General features: G+C 43.1%; 2 protein-coding genes across 2 annotated transcripts in view; both read left to right on the forward strand.

Moving 5' to 3' along the window:
• LOC145348079 (uncharacterized) overlaps nt 1–19,805 on the forward strand; it is a 56,276-nt gene extending 36,471 nt beyond the window's left edge. The window contains exon 6 of the mRNA XM_080196220.1: nt 17,251–19,805. Coding sequence (XP_080052346.1) covers nt 17,251–18,021 — 771 coding nt within the window. The 3' untranslated portion in view covers nt 18,022–19,805. The remainder of the gene's footprint in view (nt 1–17,250) is intronic.
• LOC145348030 (uncharacterized) overlaps nt 2,974–23,447 on the forward strand; it is a 65,830-nt gene continuing 45,356 nt past the window's right edge. Inside the window, exon 1 of the mRNA XM_080196148.1 lies at nt 2,974–2,996. The gene's annotated coding sequence lies outside the window, so the exon portion shown is untranslated. The remainder of the gene's footprint in view (nt 2,997–23,447) is intronic.

The raw sequence follows: 23,447 nt of genomic DNA on the forward strand, positions 1-23,447 counted from the left end.
GAATTGCTTGATAGAGCAGACGCAGCACGGTTTCATTAAGGGGAAGTCGTGTCTGACAAATTTACTGGAGTTCTATGAGGATGTGTCTAGGGCGGTGGATAGAGGAGAGCCGGTGGATGTGGTCTTTCTGGATTTTCAGAAGGCGTTTGACAAGGTACCTCACAAGAGGTTACTGCAGAAGGTCAGGGGACATGGAGTTGGGGGTAGGGTGTTAGCGTGGATAGAGGACTGGTTGTCAAATAGGAGGCAGAGAGTGGGGGTCAATGGGTGCTATTCGGATTGGTGGTTGGTGACTAGTGGAGTGCCCCAGGGGTCGGTGCTGGGGCCTCAGCTATTTACCATTTATATAGACGATCTGGAGGAGGGAACCGAGTGTATGGTGTCGAAATTTGCTGATGACACCAAGATTGGTGGAAAGGCAAATTGCGTGGAGGGTGTGGAGAGTCTGCAGAAGGATCTAGATAGGCTGGGCGAATGGGCCAGGAACTGGCAAATGGAATTTAACGTTGGCAAGTGTGAGGTGGTCCGCTTTGGTAGGAATAATGGAAGGAAGGATTATTACTTACGTGGAGAAAAACTGCAGCAGGCGACGGTGCAGAGGGACCTCGGGGTCCTTGTGCATGAGTCGCAAAAACCCAGCCTGCAGGTGCAGCAGGTGGTCAGGAAGGCGAATGGGATGCTGGCCTTCATAGCGAAGGGGATTGAATATAAAAGTAGTGAGGTCTTGCTGCAACTGTACAGGGCACTGGTGAGGCCGCAACTGGAGTACTGTGTGCAGTTTTGGGCTCCGTACTTACGCAAGGATATTTTGGCCTTGGAGGGAGTGCAGAGGAGGTTTACTAGGCTGATGCCGGAGTTGAGGGGGTTGAGCTATGAGGAGAGGCTGAATAAACTAGGCTTGTACTCGTTGGAGTTTAGAAGAATGAGGGGAGATCTCATTGAGACGTATAAGATGATGAATGGGATGGATAGGATAGAGGTGGAGAGACTCTTCCCGCTCAGAAAGGACAGTAGGACTAGGGGGCACAGCCTCAAGATAAAGGGGGGACAGTTTCGAACAGAGTTGAGGAAGAACTTCTTCACTCAAAGGGTGGTGAATCTCTGGAATTCTCTGCCCGTTGAAGTGGTGGAAGCTACCTCGCTAAATATTTTTAAGACGCGGGTTGATGGGTTTTTGATAAGAGAGGGGATTAAGGGTTATGGGGAGAGGGCGGGAATGTGGAACTGAGCCACGACAGATCAGCCATGATCTTATTGAATGGCGGGGCAGGCTCGAAGGGCCAGATGGCCTACTCCTGCTCCTATTTCTTATGTTCTTAATGTTGAGGACTCCTCGAGTAATGGTTTACCACTGTTGCCATGAAATCTGGTGGGTCTGTCCTGCTGGTGGGACAGGACGTATGTAATAAGGATGAAGGCAGTGTGTGGGACATTGTCTGTAAAGGAAGATTCCACGTGTATGATTATGTTACGTCGTTGCTTGACTCGTCTGTCAGACAGCTCTTCCAATTTTGGCACAAGTTCTCAGATCTTAGCAAGGAGAAGTCTGCAGAGTCAACAGAACTGGGTTTGCCATTATTGTTTCCAGTGCCTAGGTTGATGCCAAGTGCTCCATCTGGTTTCATTGCTTTGTGACTCTGTCATTGTTGGATATAACCAAAGTAGCTTGCTAGGCCAAGAGTTAGTAACATTGCTGTGGATCTGAAGTCACATGAAGGCCAGACCAGGTATGGGCAACAGATTTCTTCACTGAAGGGCATTAACGAACCAGATGGGCTTTCAACGACAATCAACAATGGTTTCATGGTCACTATTACTGACACTAGCTTTTAAATATACAATATTAATTGAACTTAAATTCTATGAACTGCTGTCAGGTTATTTGAACGCAGGTTGCCAAAGAATTAGTCTAGATCCATTGTCTTACTGGTCCAGTGACTGCTACCTCCCAGTTAGCGACTGTTCCACAGTAAGTGCCGGTCTGCTATTCCCTTTCCTCACTTGATTGTCACATACCTTTTATTTCCAGCAGGGGCACTGGACAGTGACCAGGAGCACACAACATGCTTACTTTCTTTCCTCCACCCAGGCACCATGACGGCATCATTTAAATTGGGCTACCAATTTCCCAAAAACTTGTTTGTGCTGGGAAATACAAATTTTATCCTTCAAATATGCGTATAATATAACAACACTCAGAAAAAATATAATTCAATGGAGATATTGAAATTTCTCCCCTTGCTTTGCCAAATTATTTGAAGAAAATACACAGGGCAAGAACTGCTCGAAGGTGAAGAAAATACTGCTCCAGTGTAGCTGATTGAAGGGTTCAGGTTTATCCTGGGAAATTAGATACACTGCACTCACTGAGACTGCACATCCCAAATTGACCTATCAGACACAGCACTGGGCAAAATGATCAAATCCAAGCCCAGGCTTTTGGGAAAAATAAATTCTTTGACGACATTAAAATATGTTTCAATAAATGTGTCTCTGTCCCTCCCTGATAATTATACTTCATTTTCTCATATTCAGCAATGACCCATCAACAAAATTCAGCCTGTAAATCAGAAGGGAAATGCTTCCAATGAACACACTCAATATCCAACACACAGCTCCAATCAAACAGCTCAGCACAAAGCACCGAGTAAACAGGTCTCTCAGCTGGATCTTCTCACACAGCATAAGGGGCATTTCCACACCTGATTCCCCACAGGATAGTCAGACTGCCTGAACATTAGTGTGGATGTTATGCAATGTAATTATTATAAATTCTGCTCCTTCACTCACCATCTCCTCACTTTGTTTTCAGTCCCTACAGGAAGTAAAACAGCTGTGAAAGAGGAAGGGGAGAGAATGGGCAGAGTGGGCAGAGTGGGTGGGCTCTCTGATTGACGTCTCTCACAGCCAATCCAAATATTTCTGGAATAACATGAGTTTCTGGAAGCTTGGGGAACTGACGGGTGAAACAGAGGCGACTTTGAGCAGCAGATCAGGTGGGAGTTAAATTTGTCATTTGTCCCATCTGAATAAAACCTCACTTATTGCAGCTGCTGTCTCAGTTCCCCTGGTAAACGTTTGACAGAGATTTCTAGTGTGGGAATAGCCTCATCCTCATAGGCTTTCAAAATGATAACATCAGTGTTGGATGTGTAGCCTGGGATGTGTTTGACAGCAGATCAGAAGAGGAAGACCCATAGCATCCAAGGCAGCAATGTGGGATCAGCACGTGGACAGGAGAGTGGGAGGTCCAGAGAGGAAAGATTGACCCACCAGTGATCGGAGAGTATCTCTATTCTTCGGAGAGCGACTTGGTGAATCAGGGAATGTGCTGGGGATCATTGTGCGAGTAGATGGCTCATGGTTTGATACCTTACAGCCCAGCCTTTTCAGGGGTCGCCTGCTGTGGAGATTCATTTTCTCTCAGCTCCAGTTTCTGAGACGTATTCAACCCTTCTTGTTATTCTCCTGTGATGTCTGGATTCATAAACAACACTGACACCTGCAGCTCATACTAGTCATTACTTCAAATCAAATCAACCTTTCAGGCTGCCAGTTTACAGGAGGAAAAAAAGCATTCTGTACACAGCCCTAGACTTAACCCTTTAGAAACTGAATCTAATACAACAGAAATATTATACATCGACAAGAGTTTTAACGAAGCCATGACTGACATTGAGTCAGAAAGTCACACTGTGGAGACTTGACCACTGACACTCCAGTGAGTGCTGAGGGTGTGCTGCACTGTCGGAGATATAAAGTTCAGATCAGTTAAACAAAGGCTCTCTCAGATGAATATAAAAGGTCTGATGACACTACATTGTAGAAGAGCAGGGGAGTTGGTTACTGATGTCCCAGTCAGTATGGATCCCACAAACAATGTCACAAAAACAGATTAATTGATCATTATCCTATTTCTGTGGGAGCCTGCTGTGCAGAAATTGATTGCCATGTTTCCTGCATGACAACAATGACTGCAATTGAAAACACAATTCTTAGGCTTCAAAGTGCTTTTGGATGTTCTGAATTCATTAAAGTTGACATGAAAATGCAAGGCTTTCTTTCTCAGGGCATTGTTACGCTTCCTGTGAACTGGAAATTCTAAACCCATTGATGGAGAAAGTTTACCAATCCACAGTGACATTTATCAATATATTGTGTACTGGACTCTTCCTGTATGCTCCTGATGACTTCAGTGAACAGGAACACACCATACTGATAAATCAGGGATTTTGGGGTAAGTTAAAAAAGTAAATTTATTTTGAATTATGAATCTATACTGTTCTGCTTGCCGCGCAGTCTGTTTTTAACCATTATACGGTGAACAAAGAACTATGAGTTGACTTCTTGTTAGTACAGTAATATATATTCACATACACAATTGATATTAATCACCCATACAACCAATCTAAGTTACTTATGGGTTCATGAAGGGCACTAATTTGGTGGAACCTTTTGAGAACATTATCTGCACGGTGGACAATAGGCAACCTGTGGATGTGGTGTATCTGGATTTCCAGAAGCCATTTGACAAGGTGCTGCACCAAATGCTGCTGCATAAGATAAAGGTGCATGGTGTTATGGGTAATGTACTAGCATAGATAGAGGATTGGTTAACTAACAGAAAGCAAAGAGTGGGGGAAAATGGGTGTTTTTCTGGTTGGTGATCAGAGACTAATGGTGTGTCTCAGGGATCAGTGTTGCGACCACAATTGTTTATGATTTAAATAGATGATTTGGAGTTGGGGACCAAGTGCAATGTGTCACAATTCACAGAGACACTAAGATGAGTGGCAGAGCAAAGTGTACATAGGACGCTGAAAAGGGATATAGATAGTATAAGTGAGTGGGCAAGGGTCAATGTTGGTAAATGTGAGGTCATCCATTTTGATAGGAATGACAGCAAAATGGACTATTATTTAAATGGTAAAAAATTGCAGCGTGCTGCTGTGCAGAGAGACCTCGGTGTCCTGAACCACAAAAAGTTGGTATGCAGGTGCAGCAGGTCATTAAGAAGGCAAATGGAACTTTGTCCTTCATTGCAAGAGGGACGGAGTTTAAAAACAGCGAAGTTATGTTGCAACTGTATAAGGTGCTGGTGAGGTCACACCTGGAGTACTGTACAATAGGGAATGAGTTAATGAACTTTGTAATACTTGGAGATTGGTAAAAAGTATTGTAAGATTTGTATACGACTTGTTTTCATGTATCCCAGATAGATGCAAGCTCTGTTTTCATGTTCTGCAGACAAGGAGACTGCAGCCATCCTGCTGTTGTACACAAGTTTATGATAGTCCGTTCAGAAATGTAGCTGACCCAGCTCGTATCTATGTTTATGTCTTTAATATTATGGACTTCTGCCTAACATAGTGAAGCTTGCATGCCATACATATATTCATATATATTCGTTATATACTGCTTATGTGTCATGCACCAACATACTATATGCTATACAACTTATGAGCATAAAATTGTTTTGCCAGCCTTTATGTTAGCTAAAGGCTAATCATATCACCGACAATTGCGGCCTTGAGATAACCATGAAGAAACACCGAGGCAGCCATGTTCCCACGATGGAGGACAGCCCGCAGCCTGGGAATCTGCTGAGAATGAGAAGACACATACGTGGCTTGGGGGGGGGGGGGGGGGGCGGCGGCGGCGGGGGCGGGGAGTTGGTATAAATATGTGCTGTTAACTTGTGTTCGGAGAGAAGCCTGGGGAACCGCTGTTAGGTACCAGGTGTGTCTCCCAAAAGCTTTTGAAGAAACTTGCTCTACTTTGACTCACAACTGGTCTCAGAGGTATCTTTTACCTACAACAACTGTGTACAGTTTTGGACTCCTTCCTTGAGAAAGGATATCCTGGCACTGGAAGGGGTACAGACGGGATTCACTAAGTTGATTCTGGATTTGTGTGGGTTGGCTTATGAGGGGAGACTGAGTAGACTGGGGCTATACTCATTGGAATTCAGAAGAATGAGGGGCGATCACATAGAAACATATAAGATAGAAGCAGATAAGTTGTTTCCATTGGCAGGTGAAACTAGAACTAGGGGCATGGCCTCAAAGGGGGAGCAGATTTAGGACTGCGTTGAGGAGGAGCTTCTTCATCCAAAGGATTGCAAATCTGTGGAATTCCTTGCCCAGTGAAGTAGTTGAGGTTACCTCATTGAATCTTTTTAAGGCAACAATAGGTAAATTTTTGAAAAGTAAAGCAATTAAGAGTTATAGTGAGCGGGCAGGTAAGTGGAGCTGAGTCCACAAAAAGATCAGCCATGATGTTATTGAATGGCGGAGCAGGCTCAAAGGGCCAGATGGCCTACTCCTATCCTGCTCCTTATGTTTTTCTTTAAGGAATACTAAAGTTCAAGTTCAATATTGGACCTTAAGTTAATTTTTGTGTGACTGGAACTACCCAGGATATTGGCCTTTATCTGTGAGTTGTTCTCTGCAGACCTGTGAAGTCTGGTGAGAGAGAGAGAGAGAGAGACCAATCAGGTGCTGCCACACTGATTGGATTCAATCAATACCCAACAGCCATGCCTGTGGATGCTAGAACTGCATCGGTAACATATCTCCCTCCCAAATAAGGGGTTAAGGCACCTGTGTGTCTGGTAAACAAGTCTGTTTGATCAGAAAGTGTCCACTGTTTTGGAGATTGCCTATATCCTGTGTATTCAATAATCTGGAGCTGCACTCTGTTTATCTGTCATATAAGGCTGCAGTCTGTCTGTTTCTGTACTTGGCAAATTATCCTAGCGTGCTTTGTAAATCGCCATCTTAGGTGGCCCATTTGGCCACAATACAGAAAATTAATATAACAATAGACAAACAACAACACAATATTCGGCTTACACCAAACTTTGAATCAATCCTAATAACAAAACAGTTGAAAATGACTCAATATCTTTCCCAGAACTTGAAATGAATTTTGTGTCGGGAAATAGATAGCTAAATATTTAAGCTTAATTTGTTTTTCTGCAATTGCATGTTAAGACAGCTTCCATTTTAGTTTCACTTAAAAAAATGTCTGGACTTTAACAGGTTTTACTACTCTAAAATAAACATAACCTCCAGCATGTTGGTAGTAGGAGATTGAGCTATGATAACAGTATTAAATGTCAGGAGGAGATAGAGTATTGCTTGTTGGAGACGGTCATTGCCTGGCACTTTGTGGCACAAATGCTTCTTGCCATTTATCAGCCCAAGCCAGTCTTGCTGCATATGGACACAGATTGCTGTAGTATCTGAGCAGTTGCAAGTGATACTGAACAAATGAACATCCCCACTTCTGACCTTACGATAAGGGGAAGATGCAGATAAAGATGTTTGGGCCTAGGACACTGGATCTATGAAAGGGAAATCACGTTTGACAAATCTACTGGAATTCTTCAAGGATATAACGAGTAGAATTGATGAGGGGAAGATAGTCGATGTGGTTTATTTGGACTTTCAGAAGGCCTTCGACAAAGTTCTACATAAGTGATTAGCATGTAAAATTAAAGCACATGGGATTGGGGGTAGTGTATTGAGAAGGATAAAAAAAAGCTTGTGAGGTGAAACAAAGAGTACGAATGAATGGGTCTTTTTCAAATGGTAGGCAGTGACTACTGCGCTACTGCAGTGCTCAGTGCTGGGACCCCAGCTATTCACTATTACAGTAATGACTTAGAGGGAATTAAATGTAATATCTCCAAATTTGCAGATGACATAAAGCTGGGTGAGCTGTGAGGAGGATGCAGGGACACTTCACTGGACAAGTTGAGTGAGTGGGAAAATGATGGCAGATGCAGTATAATTTGGTAAAGGTGAGGTTATCCATTTTAGTAGCAAAAACAGGAAAGCAGATTACTATCTGAATAGCCATAAATTAGAAGATGGGAATGTGCAGTGAGACCTAGGTGTCCTTGTACACCAATCACTGAAGGTTAGCATCCAGGTGCAGCAGGCAGTAAAAAATGCAAATTATATGTTGGCCTTCATAGCGAGAGGATTCGAATACAGGAGCAGACATGTCTTGATGCAATTATACAGAGCCTAGGTGTGGCCATGCTTGGAATATTGTACGCAGTTTGAGTCTCCTTATCTGAGAAAGGATGTTCTTCCCCTAGAGGGAGTGCAGAGAAGGTTTAGAAACAGAAAACAGATGCAGGAATAGGCTATTCAGCCCTTTGAGATTGTTTTGCCATTCGATATGATTATGCCCTTCCAGTATCCATCCTGCTTTCCCTTCATAACCCCTTGATCCCTTAAACTGCAAGGGCCACGTTCAGTTCCCTCTTGTTCAAGATTTCCTTAAAGTCTACACTGTTGTACCTGTAATTCTCAGATACTTTCAACCAGTTTGCTTCCTCCAAGGTTTTACCCCGGTGCTTTTATTTGCAAGATGGACAAAGGACAAACACAAGTAAAGATTCAATAAGTTTATTAATAATATCACTATTAACCCTTAAATTACCCACATAAAACAAGAGGATACCCCAGATTCAAGTATGCTACCCACAAAGATGGTTTGGTTAAACAGCAGGCCCGATTATCTGAGTCCCTCTGGTCCATTGTCACGAATGAGAGTCTCAATGGCAACTTCTTCCTTCCTTCCTTCTCTGGTCAGTCTTCTGGATGGTCAAGGTTGCCTCCCTCTTCGAATCTTCGTTCCTGATGTGCCTGAGACGTGTATCTTTATCCGCCTGCCTGCCTTTCAGAAACTTCTCTGGTTTCGGGCCAATGAGGGGGTTACGATACCCAGTGGGTTTCTTGGTGTCTGCCTGACAGGACACTGGGGTCCACCCCGAGGTGTCCATCTCCATGGTGTTACTGACATGTAACCTGTTGCCAGATAAGGTCACTGCAGGAACTCTAGGTAACAGAAAGTCTGGCCCAATCTGGACTTCTAACAATAGGCCAGTACATTTCAATGGGGTGCGATGATCTCCTGCTGGGTCTCAGTAGTGTGCAATGATCTTTGATGGGCCAGGCCCAGACATGCTTGTGTATTTGTATAATTGGCCTGTCGGAGGTTTGACTGTTTGATTTTAATATGCCCAATTTTTTAATTTAGGATATCCAATTTAATCAGCCTTAAAACTAGGCCCTGATTATATTACCACATTCCCTTCTCTTGATCCAGTGAGTGTCAGCAAACCGGATCACACAATCTTTACCTAACCATCTCAACAAGCATGTACCCGAAATCTGTGGTTGATAGTATCATCCCTAACCCACAGAAGTACCAACAAATTTAAATAAAATAAAATAATTTAAAAAAAAAGAAACAATACATCACTAGGGTAAATACAAAACAAAGCAATAAACAGTACAAAATGACGAATGACTATACGTATTACAATATAGATGGGGGTATCAAGGTTCTTGATTGTAGAGCCTTTCTCCATGTCAGATGGCCATTGCTGAATCCAAGTAGCTGCATGCCAACCTTCAGCGACTGTTCCATCACGACACCTAATCACATTACACTTCTCCTTTTTCTAAGCTGCCATCATTCAGATAATAATCTTCTTTCCTTTTTTACGACCAAAATGGATAACTTCACATTTATCCACATTATATTGAATGTCCCAAGTATTTGCCCATTCAGCCAGCCTGTCCAAGTCACCCTGCAGTTTCTTAGCAATCCCCTCACAGCACACACTGGCAACCTGCTTAGTGCTGTCTGCAAATTTGGAGAATCACATTCAGTTCCAAATCATTAACATATATTGTGAACAGTTGGAGTCCCAACACTGTGGTACCCAATTAGTCACTGCCTGCCACTCTGAAAAGGACCCATTATTCCCACTCTCTGCCAACCAGTTCTCTATCCATGTCAATACATTACCCTGCAGTACCATGAGCTTTAATTTTGCTCTTGTGTGGGGCCTTGTCAAAAACCTTCTGAAATCCAGATACACAACATCCACAGGCTCACCTTTGTCTACTCTATTGATTACATCCTCAAAAAAAAAACAGCAGATTTGTCCTTCCGTGAATCCATGCTGACTTGGACCAATCCTACCATCGCTTTCCAAATGCTCAGTTATTTTCTCCAACAGCAACGTCAGGCTAACTGGTCTATAATTTCCTGTTTTCTCTCTCCCTTTTTTAAAAAATGGGGTTACGTTAGCTATCCTCCAATCCATTGGAACTCTATAGAATGCTGGAACATGATCACCAGTGTGTCCACTATTTCTAGGGCCAGTTCCTTAAGTATTCTGGGATGCAGAGCATCTGACCCTTGGACTTTTCAGGTTTTAATCACAGCAATTTCCCCAATACAATTTCCTGACAAATCGGGATTTCCTTCAGTTCCTCCTTCATGCTAGACCCTCTGCCCCCTAGTATTTCTGGAAGGTTATTTGTGTCCTTCCTAGGAAAACAGATCCAAAATATTTGTTCAGCTGTTCTTCTATCTCTTTGTTGCTCATTATGAATTCACTTATTCTAACTGTAAGCGACCTACATTTGTTGTCGCTAGTCTTTTTCTCTTTGCACATCCATAGAAGCTTTTGCAGTAAGTTCTTAGGTTTTCTACAAGCTTACTCTCATATTCTATTTTCCCCTTCTAAACTAAACCCTTTGTCCTTCTCGATTGAATTTTAAATTTCACCCAGCTTTCCAGTTTGTTGCTTTTTCTGGCCAATTTATATGCCTCCTCTTTGGCTTGAACACTATCCCTGATTTCCCTTATGAGCCATGACTGAGTCACCTACCCGCTTTACTCTTATGCCAGACAGGGGTGTATAGTTGTCGAAGTTCATCCATTTGTTCTTTAAACGTCTGCCATTGCTTATCCACTATCAAACCGTTAAGTATCCTTTGCAAGCTTATCCTAGCCAATGTATGTCTCATACCATCAAAGTTAGCTTCCCTTTAGTTCAGGACCCTAGTCTCAGACATAACTGTGTCACTTTCCATCTTAATGGAGAATTCTACAATGTTATGGTCACTTTTCCCCAAAGGATCTCTCACCACAAGGTTGCTAATTAATCCTCTCTCATTACCCAATACCCAGATTAGGATGGCCTGCTCTCTAATTGGTTCCTCAACGTATTGGTCGAGAAAACCATCCCTTATACATTCCAGGAAATCCTCTCAATTGCATTGATACCATTTTGGTGAGCCCAATCAATACGCAGAATGAAGTCACCCATAATGACTGCTGTATCCTTACTGCACACATCTTTAATTTTCTGCTTGATGGCAGGACTGACATATAAGGCAAGATTGAGTCAGTTAGGCTTATATTCGCTGGAGCTCTGAAGAATGAGGAGAAAATCTCAAAAACCTATAAAATTGTAACAGGACTAGGCAGGGTAGATGCAAGGAGGATGTTCCCAAAGGTGGGGGTGTCCAGAAACAAGGGTCACAGTCTGTGGATACAGGGTAAACCATTTAAGACAGGGATGAGGAGAAATTTCTTCACCCAGACAATAGTCGGCTTGTGGAATTCACTACCACCGAAAACAGCAATTAGATATAGCACTTGAGGCGAAGAGTATCAAAGGATATGGGAGGACGGCAGAATCAGGATATTGAGTTGGATGATCAGCTATGATCATCATGAATAGCAGAGCAGGCTCAAAGGGCTGAATGCCTCTTCATGCTCTTATTTTCTATGTTTCTACATCACTACCCCGAGAAACTCCTGCAGCTGAGATGAGAGACCTCCAACTACTACAACCAATTTTATTTGTGCTTGATATGACTCCAACCAATGGACAGCTCCCCCCCCCCTCCCATTCTCTTTAAATTACTTTTATTTTACTTGGGCTTCTTTATGCTATGCTCAGCTTGATTTGATTTTCTTTGCTTTGAAAAATTAAATGTTGACTTTCCTTAATTAAATCCATATTTGCCATAAATGTTTCTCCAGATTATTGGGTCCCAATGTTTTCCTAACCCCTGAGGTTAAACTCATTGAACTTATCCTTGCATTTTTTTTCAACAAGGCTGTTGCAATTCTCCAATTTTCAATTCTCTAGCACCATCTAAGGAAGTTTATGGCTAGCACCTCTGAGATTCCCACTCTATTCTTCCCTCGTGCTCAGGATGCACACAAGAAACCATTTGGTTCTTGTTGTTTAATGATTTTAAATACACCAGTGTTTCTAATATCGGCTCTTTATCCATTTTGACCACATCCAGTGTTTCAATTACCTCCTCCTTGACTATGATTTCAGCAGTATCTTCTCCCTGGGCAAGGACAAAGTTCTCTTGCCTCGCTAAATATTTTTAAGACGCGGGTTGATGGGTTTTTGATGAGAGAGGGGATTAAGGGTTATGGGGAGAGGGCGGGAATGTGGAACTGAGCCATGACAGATCAGCCATGATCTTATTGAATGGCGGGGCAGGCTCGAAGGGCTAGTTGGCCTACTCCTGCTCCTATTTCTTATGTTCTTATCTCTGAGTCTTCATCACCTTTCTGGTCTCTAATTCACCCACCCATAATCTTACTAATTTTGACTATTTATTCGTCTACCAAACATTTCCATAATTTAGTAGCCAGTCTCCATTCATCTCTCTTTACATCTTGACTATTATTTTAATTATTAAGGTGACATCCTGCTTTATCCTATAGTCTACCTGTTTTATCATCCAGGGAGTTCTGCCTTTTCCGGTCCTTCCTTTCCCGCTTGTTCAGATTCTCCATCACAATCCAGTCTCCTCTGGAAAGGCAGCAGCTGCTGCTGGGGTTTCCCACTCTCCCACACAGGGCAGGTACGGATCAGACAGACTCTCACCCGGTGGGAACTACATTACCTATGCTGCATTGTGGCCTCCGAGCCTGCGCAGTGAGGAGCTGCAGTATGGAATCAGGCGGCGAGTCGGCTCGCGGTGCCTGATGGGAGTTGTAGTTCTGCCGCACACAGCGGCGCTTAACTCCCAGCATTCGGGAGTTGGAATGTGAGGAAGCGCGAGCCCCGAGCGGCTGTTACGTGGGAAGGGCTGGAATTGGAGGTGCGCATCTGTAACTGCCAGCCGGTTAAAGCCCCTCACGCTATTCCCTGAACCTCACAGCCCCATCTTCACTTCCTTACTCCCCATGTCCCCGCTCAAACCCACCAAAACATTTACCAGGAGAACTGAGACAGCAGCTGTAATAATTGAGGTTTTATTCAGATGGGACAATGACAAGTTTAAATCTCCACCTGATCTGCTGCTCAAAGTCTCCTCCGTTTCCCTGGTCAGTTTCCCAAACTTCAGGAAACTCCTGTTACTCCAGAAATATTTGGATTGGCTGTGAGAGACGTCAATCAGAGAGCCCACCCACTCTGCCCATTCTCTCCTCTTCCTCTTTCACAGCTGCTTCACTTCCTGTAGGGACTGAAAACCAAGTCAGGAGATGGTGAGTGAAGGAGCAGAATTTATAATAATTACATTGCATCATATCCCCACTAATGTTCAGGCAGTCTGACTATCCTGTGGGGAATCAGGTGTGGAAATGCCCCTTATGCTGTGTGAGAAGATCCAGCTGAGAGACCTGTTTACTCGGTGCTTTGTGCTGAGCTGTTTGATTGGAGCTGTGTGTTGGATATTGAGTGTGTTTATTGGAAGCATTTCCCTTCTGATTTACAGGCTGAGTTTTGTTGATGGGTCATTGCTGAATATGAGAAGGTGAGGTGTAATTATCTGGGAGGGGCAGAGACACATTTATTAAAATGTCTTTTAAAGATTTTACCTGAAGGCCTTGGCCTTTCCCAAAAGTCTGGGCTTGGGTTTGATAGTTTTGCCCAGTGTAGTGTCTGATTAGCTGAATTCGGGATGTGCAGTCTGAGTGAGTTCTGTATATCTAATTTCCCAGGATAAACCAGAAACTTTCAATCAGCTACACTGAAGGAATATTTTCCTTAGCTTCTCACACTTCATATCCAGTGTGTTTTTTTTTTCAAATAATTTCAGAAAAATAAGGGGAGAAATTTCAAAATCCCATTGAATTAATATTTCTTAGTGTTTTTATATTAAACACATTCTAAGGGTGAAACTGGTCTTTGGCAGCATGACTCAAGCTCATAGTGAATTGATAGTTCATTTTACGCACCACCTGACTGTCTTTTCCATTGCTCTCATGGTGCCTGGGAAGATGGAGTTTGAGCAGAGGAAAGAAAGTAGCCATGTTCTCTGCTCCCATTCTGCATCCCTACTGGAAACAGGGTGTGTATCAGTGAAGTAGGAAAAACAAAGGACTTGTATCTGATCCCCACACAAGTGAAATCACAATGTTGGGAATGTACTGCAGACTTCCCAAAGCCTGCAGGAGACAGAGGAGCAGTTGTGTAGTCAGATACTAGAAAGAGGTGAAAAAAAAAAGGATAGTTTTAACTTCCCCCATATTGACTGGGACTCCCTTAGAGCCAGTGGTTCAGATGGAGAGCAATTTGTTAGATGTGTCCAGGAGAGCTTTTTGGTACAGTATGCTGAGAATCCATCCGGGGAGGGGGGGACTGTACTAAACTCTGTATTGGGAAATGAGCCAGGCCAAGTGATCGATGTTTCAGTGGGCAAGCATTTTGGGCTTAGCGACCATAATTCCATAGGATTTCGGGTGGTCATGGATCAGCATAAAAATGGCCCTCGGGTAATGTTGCTTAATTGGTTGCAAGCCAATTACATCTGAATTAAACAGGAACTGGGGAATGTCGATTGGAAGCTGCTATTTGAGGCAACTTAAAGGTCAGTTGATTGAAGTGCAGGATTTGTGCGTTCCCGCAAAAATGGAAGGATAAAAATGCAGGATTCGGAAACCATGGATGACGAGGGAAATTGTGAGCTTAATCAAAATGAAGGTCTAGGCAATTAGAAACTGACAAAGCCCTTGAGGAATATAGCAAAAATAGGAAGGAACTTAAATGTGGAATTAGGAGGGCTAAAAAAGGCCATGAAATGTTTTTAGCAAACAGAGTCAAGGAGAATCCCAAGGCTTTTTATGCGTATATTAGGAGCAAGAGGGTAACAAGAGAAAGAATAGGCCCACTCAAGGACAATGGAGGGAAGTTGTGTGTGGAGCCACAGGAAGTTGGTGAGATCCAAATGAGTACTTTGTATCGGTGTTCACCAAGCAGAAGAATATGTTAAGATGTCGAGGTCAGAGATAGGTATGTGAAGCTCTTAAGAGAATGTCAGTAAATCAAAGGAGGAAATGTTAGGTATCCTATATTCTATTAAGATAGACAAGTCCCAGGGGCTGGATAGTATCTATCCCAGGTTACTGTGGAAGGCAAAGGAAGAAATAGCTGGGGCTTTAAAAGATGTCTTCACATCCTCTTTGACCACAAGTGAGGTTCGAGATGACTGGAGAATAGCCAATGTTTGTTTGAGAAAGGAAGCAGGAATAACCCAGGAAATTCTAGACAGGCAAGCCTGACGTTAGTGGTGGGGAAGCTTTTGGTGAAGATACTCAGGGACAGAATATATGCACATTTGGAAGAAAATTGACTAGTTGGTGACAGGTTGCATGGTACAGAGAAGGTTATGTCTCATCAAATCGAATGAGTTCTTTGAAGAGGCGACAAAGATAATTGATGAAGGAAGGACTGTGGATGTAGTTTATATGGACTTTAGTAAGGTGTTTGACAAGGTCCCACATTGGCAGATTGGTACAAAAACTAAAATCATTTGGGATTTGGGGTGGGCTGGCTAGGTGGACACAGAATTGCCTTGGTTATAGAAAACCAAGAGTTGCGGTGGAAGGGTGTTTTTCAGATTGGAGATTTACGGTGTCCACAGTGATCAGTGCTGGAAGTCTGTTGTTTGCAGTATGTATAAATGATCTGGAGGAAAATGTGGGTAGTCTGATTAGTAAATTTGCAGATGACACAAAGATTGGTGGAGTTGTTGATAGTGCCAGGATTGTCAGAGGATACAACAGGATGTAGATAGATTGGAGACTTCAGCACAGCAATGGCAGATGAGATTAATTCAGACAAATACAAGTGATGCATTTTGGAGGATCAAATTTAGATGTGAGTTACATTGTAAATGGCAGAGCACTTAGAACATTAACATAGAGGGGTCTGAACATGCAGGTCCACAGTTCCCTAAAAGTGGCAACACAGGTGGCCAAGGTGATTAAGAAGGCTTGCCTTCATTGGCTGGAGCTTTTAGTACAAGAGTTGGGAAATCATGTTGCAGCTACTTAAAATCTTGGTTAGGCCGCATTTGGAGTATTTCATGCAGTTCTGGTTGCCACACGACCAGAATGACATGGAAGCTTTGGATAGAGTACAAAGAAAATTCATTAGGTCTTGAGGATATTGACTGTGAGAAGAGGTCGAAAAAAATTAGGATTGCTTTCACTGGGAAGACAGAGGCTGAGGGGAGACCTGATAGAGGTCTGCAAAATTATGATGCATAGAAAGGGTGGAAAGTCAGAGGCTTTTTCCCAGAATGAAAGTGTCAATTACAAGGGGCACAGGTTCAAGGTGAGAGGAGGAAAGTTTAAGGGAGACATTGAGGGAAGTTTTTCATGCAGAGAGTGATGGGTGCCTGAATGTGTTGCTAGAGGAGGTGGTGAAAACAGGCACATTAGCAACTTTTAAAAGGCGTCTGGGTATGTAAATAGGGAAGGAATAGAGGGATGTGGTCTGAGTAAAGGTAGATGTATTTTTTTTTTAGTTTAATTGCGGCATCACCATTGGAATGTGCTTGAAGGGCCAAAGGGTTGTTTCCTGTGCTGTACTTTTCTTTGTTCTTTGTTGTTCTCACTGTGGGACAGTCTCTGAGGAATCAGCCCCTTCAGCAAAGGAGGAGAGGGTGTTGGAGGAAATGATGTTTCCTTTTCCTGTTTTACAGAAGGATTGCACTGTATTGTGCCAGAAAATACAGAGAGGATAGACACCGCAGATAGACCCTGAACCTCATTCAAGCACAACTGTGGAAAGATGTCCAGTCCTTTCACAGCATTGGTCCATGCAGAGAAGGTTGGGCAATGAAACCATTGTCTTGAAATCGATCCGGTTAAGGACTTTTTGATATATCATCAGATCTCAAACTGGTCAGTGGTGCGGAACCTTCATTCAGAACGAGTGTTTCCAAAGGTTCTGCTGTGGGTGATTGGTCATGTTGAAGCTAGGAAGAAGTGCTAGTGGACTGCTAAGTGTGATGAGAGCTTCAATCATTCATCGAGTCTCATGAACCACTAACTCGTTCCTAAAGGGAAGAAGCTGTCCAAGTGGGAGGTGAGTGAGGAAGGCCCCACAGACACCATTGTACCAGTTGTAACCACAGGGACTGCTACATGGAAAAGAAACTGTTGCAGTGTGAGTTGTGTGACAAATCATTCTCACGCTCGACCCACTTTCGTAACCACCAACGCACTCACACTGGAGAGAAACCATTTACATGTGAGGTTTGCAACAAATCATTCTCAAAGTTGTGGCATCTCCACAGACACAAACGCATTCACACAGGGGAGAAGCCATTCCGCTGTGATGTGTGTGAGAAAGCTTTCAGACACTTATCGACTCTCCAGGTCCATCAGACAATCCACACAGGTGAGAAACCCTTCAAGTGTGAGTTTTGTGATAAAGCTTTCCCAACATCGACAGAATTCCTGATACACCAGAGCATTCACACAGGGGAGAATCCGTTCAGGTGTGAGATTTGTGAGCGAGCCTTTACACGTTCATCAGCGCTCGCACAACACCGACACATTCACACTGGGGAGAAACCATTTACCTGTGAAGTTTGTGACAAATCGTTCTCCCAGTCATCGAACCTCCGCGAACATCAACGCACTCACACTGGGGAGAAACCATTCTCCTGTGAAGTGTGTAAGAAATCATTCTCCCGACCATCACGCCTCCGTCAACACCAACGCATTCACACTGGGGATAAACCATTCAAGTGTGAGGTGTGTAATAAGGGCTTTGCACTGTTAACAGGCTTGGTGAAGCACCGGCGCATTCATGCAGGGAAGAAGAAAACATTCAGATGTGATGTGTGTAATAAGGAGTTTGGACAATTATGGGTGATGTTGGATCACCGTCGCATTCACACAGCGGGGAAGCCAAGTGAGGCCTGTGACTGAGTCTCATACAGTCAGCAATGCTCAAGAAACTGAGACATCCACACTGAGAAAAAGATGCCTGATGAGGACTTCACGCAGTCAACACAGATGAGAATTTCAACAGCAGAGACCAATGTGGATGTAGGTCGGGGTGTTGGAAATGGGAAATGGGTGATGTTACAGAGGGAGAAGTAGGTGATTTTTGTGGTGGAGAAGGTATGGGGTTGGAAGCTAACCTGGAGGTTGAAGAGGATAACACTCACTAATTGTTGGAGATGAGTGGAGAGAACAATTGAAGGAATGTAGGAACTGGTGGTGTCCCTTGAGTCTGTGACACCATTCAATTAGATCATGATTGATCCGTATCTTAACTCTACCTACCTGCCTTGGCTCTAACCTTTAATCCCCTTGTCTAACAATAAACTTATCAACCTCAGTATTCAAATTTTCAATTAACCCCCAGACTTGACAGATTTTTGTGAGGAGCGAGTTCCAGATTCCCAATCCCCTTTTTGTGAAGAAGTGTTTGCTGACATAACTCCTGAACAGTCTCACTCTAACTTTAATGCTCTGTCCCCATGTTCTGGACTCTCCCACCAGAGGAATAATTTCTCTCTAACTATCAATTCATTTAATTATCATAAACACCAGAATTAAATTACCCCTTAATTTTTTATCTTCAAGGAAATGCAAGCTCAGTCTGTTCAACCTGTCCTCATAATTTGACCCTTTTAGCCCCGGGAACATTCTGGTGAATCTATGCTGCACTCCCCCCAAGGGCAATATCTCCTTCCTGAGGTGCGGGGCCCAGAACTGAACACAGTTCTCCAAATTGGATCTAAACATAGCTCTGTAAAGCTGGTGTTATAACTTCCACAAAGACATAGTTGTTTTTAGGAAGGGAAGTTGTGTGTTTTCTCTTCAGGATGGTCCTGGAGTAACCCTCGTCCAACACTGACATCTCCACATCCTGGAGTAATGAGCAGTTTTGACAGAGGAAAGCAGGACCACTAGGGTGTGATCCAGTCAGATTTGGCAATGGATGGCTGAACCAGTTGTGTACCAGATACAGGCAAGTCTTCATCCCTTGGACCTGAGAAGCAGAGAGATTGACCAGGAAGGAAGAGAGTAAAGGTAATTTTGGGAACAAGGGTGTAGAAGATGATATGAGTGAATGTTTAAACCAGATTGATGGCTACAGAAGCATTGTGGTGAATGGAGGGTCAAAGGGCAGAGTTGGGAATTAGAAAGCACTGTCTAACTCACCTGGGGGAAGAGTGTCTTCCAGGAGTAGAAACTGGTCCATGGACCCACGTATTGTATGATGGAAACGAGCTCCATCCTGTGTCACTAAAGTTCAGTGCCATTTCTGACCATTGGAATTGAGAGCTAGACTAAGACACAGATTTTAAAGAAACATCTGTCAGTAGGATTCTGAGAGACTTTCTCCTGGGGTGTGTGTGTGTGTGTGTGTGTTAGTAAAATTAGCCAGTTCTCAGGAGTGGGTATGGGGTAGAATCAGACTCTGCTTTAGATGATGATGTGAATTATAAACAGATCTTCTTCAGGTGATGGGTGTTTGACTAACATCATGGGTAATGTTTGTACTCTCCTGTCTGGGAGGACTACAATCCTGAATATGGTGAGGGAGTGGGGGTGAGTCTCCATAGACTGAATTCCCTCAGCTCATCATACCTTGATGTAATGACAGTGTGGTATGTTCACCTTACACTCTTCTAAGATTTATTTCATCTTCTGGGAAAGATCTTGAGTTATTTAAAAATGTTTTGTTACTTTGGTTGATTAAACCTGTGTAAGCTGAAAATTGTGTCTCTTTGTCTGCTCTTTAATCAATCTGCTGTATAGGTTTATAAGTCTCATTTTTTTGTTTAACTCTAATTACCTGATTTATCAGCATGGCGTGTTCCTATTCACTGAAACTCTCAGAAGCCTACAGTTAGAGTCCTGTACACAATGTAATGGTCAGTGTCACGTTCTTCATCAATGAGTTTAAAATTTGCAGTTCACAGTAAATAGAATGTTTCCCTGAGAAAGAAAGCTTGCATTTATACATCAACTGCTCCTGTAAAAAGCAACATGACAGCTTCAGTGCTCAAGTCTGTGGAATGAAACTTCAACCCACAACCTTCTGACTCAGAGACGAGAGCACTAACTAAGTATTGGCTCACAATAATGTAAAATATTTCTGTTTGTAAGGAGTTAAGTCCCAAGGTTGTGTACAAAATGCATTTTCCCCCTGTAAACTGGTAGCTTGAAAGTTTGATTTCGTTTAAAGTGGCAACTAGTTGCAGCCGCAGGTGTCAGTGTTGTCTTCGTGTCTGGTTTCCTGAAGTTGTGAAAGTGGTCAAGTCCCTGATGTCAGGAGAAGTGAAATTGATGGCGAAAAGCAGGTAGCCTCCCAGAGTCAGGAAAAACTTGCAGGCTCAGTGTTGATAGAGGATCCCCATATCGAGCAAAAAAACCAAACATCCTAGATCCCATTAACTCAAATAGAACCATACTCCAGAACAACTATCGACTGTCTGAAAATGCTGGTATTCCTCAGTGATGCTAGTCTGTACCAGTTCATTAAGGAATACTAGATGTGCTGTTTCTGGAGAACACTCCTGTTGTGTCCAGCTCCAGCTCCTGCTCCCAAACATGGCATCCACTGACATTAAGAATGGTAATGTAGGAGTGGTTGAGTGATCCAGGTGTGTGAATGACCGGGGTTGATGCTACACTTCAGAAACCGTTTAGACAGAGCTTGACTTGATAGCTCATTTTACACTCCACCTGACTGTCTTCTCCATTGGCCTCACAGTACTTAGGAAGGTGGGGTCTGGGTGGAGGAAAGTAGCCATGGTGTCTGCTCTTGGTCATTAACCAGTGTCCCTGCCAGAAACAGAAGGTGTGTGACAGTCATCGTATAATCCCTACAGTGCAGAAGGAGGCCATTCAGCTCTGAGTCTGCACCAACTCTCTGAAAGAGCATCTTACCCAGGCCCTCCGTCCTATGCCCGTATCCCCCTGTCCAACATACCTTTGTGACACTCAGAAGTAATTTAGTATGGCCAATCCATGTAAGCTGCACATCTTTGGATTATGAGTGAAAATGGGGCACCTGGAAGAAACCAATGCAGACACAGGAAGAATGTACAAACTCCATGCAATCACCCAAAGCCGGAATCAGACCTAGGCTCCTGGTGCTGTGAAGCAGTCATGCTAAGCATGTGCCACTGAGCTGTGTCAAGTGAGGAATCTGATCCTCCATATGGGAATAGCAGACAAGCACTCAATGTGAACAATCCTTTGATTTATTATCACATGTATTAGTATGCAGTGAAAAGTATTGTTTCTTACGTGCTATACAGACAAAACGTACCATACATCAGGAAGGAGAGTGCAGAATGTAATGTTATAGCTAGGGTACAGAAAAAGATCAACTTAATACAAGATAGGTCCACTGAAAAGTCTGGCAGCAGAGAAGAAGCTGTTCTTGAGTTGGTTGAAATGTGACATTGATTTTTGTATCTTTATCCTGATGGAAGAAGGTGGAAGATTGTATGTCTAGGGTGCGTGGGGTCCTGATTGTGCTGGCTGTTTTCTGAGCCGGCGGGAAGTACAAACAGAGTCAATGGGTGGGAGGCTGGTTTGCATGATGGACTAGGCTTCATTCACATCCCTTTGTAGTTTTTTGCGGTTTTGGAAAGAGCAGAACCCCTACTAAACTATGATACTAGCAGAAAGAATGCTTTCTATGGTGCATCTGTAAAAGTTGGTGAAGCTTGTCACAGTCAAATTTCTTTCACCTCCTGAGAAAGTGGAGGCATTGGTGAGCTTTGTTAACTATAATGTCAGTGGGGACATTATAGGTTGTTGGTGATCTGGACACTAAGAAATTTGAAGGTCTCAACCACTTGCATTTCATGTAGATGGGCTTCCTGAAGTTGATGACTATTTCCTTCATTTCACTGACATTGAGGGAGCGATTATTGTTGTCGCACTTGTACACCAGATTCTCTATCTTTCCTGTACTCCGTCTTATCATTGTTTGAGATCTGAACCATTATGGTGGTGTCACCAGCAAATTTGAAAGTGGAGGTGGAGCGGAATTTGGCCACACAGTCATAGGTATGAAAGGAGTATAGTAAGGGGCTGAGGAAACAGCCTTGAGGGGCACCAGTGTTGAGGATTAACATGGAGATGTTATTGCCTATCATTACTGATTGTGATCTGTGGGTCAGGAAGTCCAGGACCCAGTCGCAGAGAGGAGCAGAGTTTGGGAATGAGTTTTGTCGGAATAATGGTGTTGAAGGCTGAGTTGTAGTCATTAATAGGGGTCTGACATAGGTGTCTTTGTTATCTAGGTGTTCCAGGGTTAAGTGTAAAGTCAGGCAGATTACATCTGATGTGGGCCTGTTGCAGTGATAGATGAACTGTACTGGAGCCAGGCAATCTGGTAATTGGAATTGATCCATGCCATGACTAACCTTTCGAAGCACTTCATGATGGTGGGGAGTCAGAGCCATTTAGATAATTATTTGCCTTCCTACTTTTGTTACTGAGGTGAATAACCTCACATGTATTCACATTATACAGCATCTGCCATGCAAATGCCCACTCACTCAGTATGTCTAAATCTCACAAACATTTCTGCAGCCTACATTATTCATGCCTTTCTTTGTGAAGTTAGCAAAGTATGGAATTAGTTCCTCAGCCATAAAGTACTGAAAGTTCTGAGAAATACAAGTTTTAGTGAGGAGCTTAAGGAAATCAGTAAAGAAATGGTTTTGGGGAAATTAATGAGATTGAAGGCAGATAAATCTCCAGGGCCTGATAATCTTCATTCCTGAGGCCTTAAGGAAGGAAGTGGTCCTAGAAATAGTAGATCTATTGGTGGTAATATAAAATTCTTTGGATTCTGGAATGGTTTCTACAGATTGGAGGGTAGCTAATGTAAGCTCGCTATTCAAATAGGGAGGTAGAGAGAAACAAGGATATATAGATCAGTGAGCCCAATTTTGACAGAGAAGTTGGTAAAGTTCAATATCAGCAATTTCACAGCACAACATTTGGAAAGCAGTGGTATAATCAGACAAATTCAGCATGGATTTATGAATGGGAAATCATGCTTGACTTAATGTATTAGAATTCTTTGAGGATGTAACGAGTAGCCTTGATAAAGAATTCTATTATGCCCAGCCATCTCCAAGGGTTTTCTCACAACTACATTGCCAACTACTCCTTTCTCATTGCATAATATCTTTCTGAAAATTCGGCTGTGGGTGATCAGTCAGGGTGAGGCTGTGAAGAAGTGAGAGTGGATTCCAAGTGTGGTGAGAGCTTCCTTCATTGAGCCTCATGAAGCACTGACTCATTCCTATAGATCAGACTCTTAAGATGGGAGCTGTATGAAGAGGGCACCACAGGTTCACATGATCAGA

This window comes from Carcharhinus amblyrhynchos, chromosome 9 (genome assembly GCF_965287045.1).
Source record: "Carcharhinus amblyrhynchos chromosome 9, sCarAmb.v2.hapA, whole genome shotgun sequence".
Taxonomy (NCBI): Eukaryota; Metazoa; Chordata; class Chondrichthyes; order Carcharhiniformes; family Carcharhinidae; genus Carcharhinus; species Carcharhinus amblyrhynchos.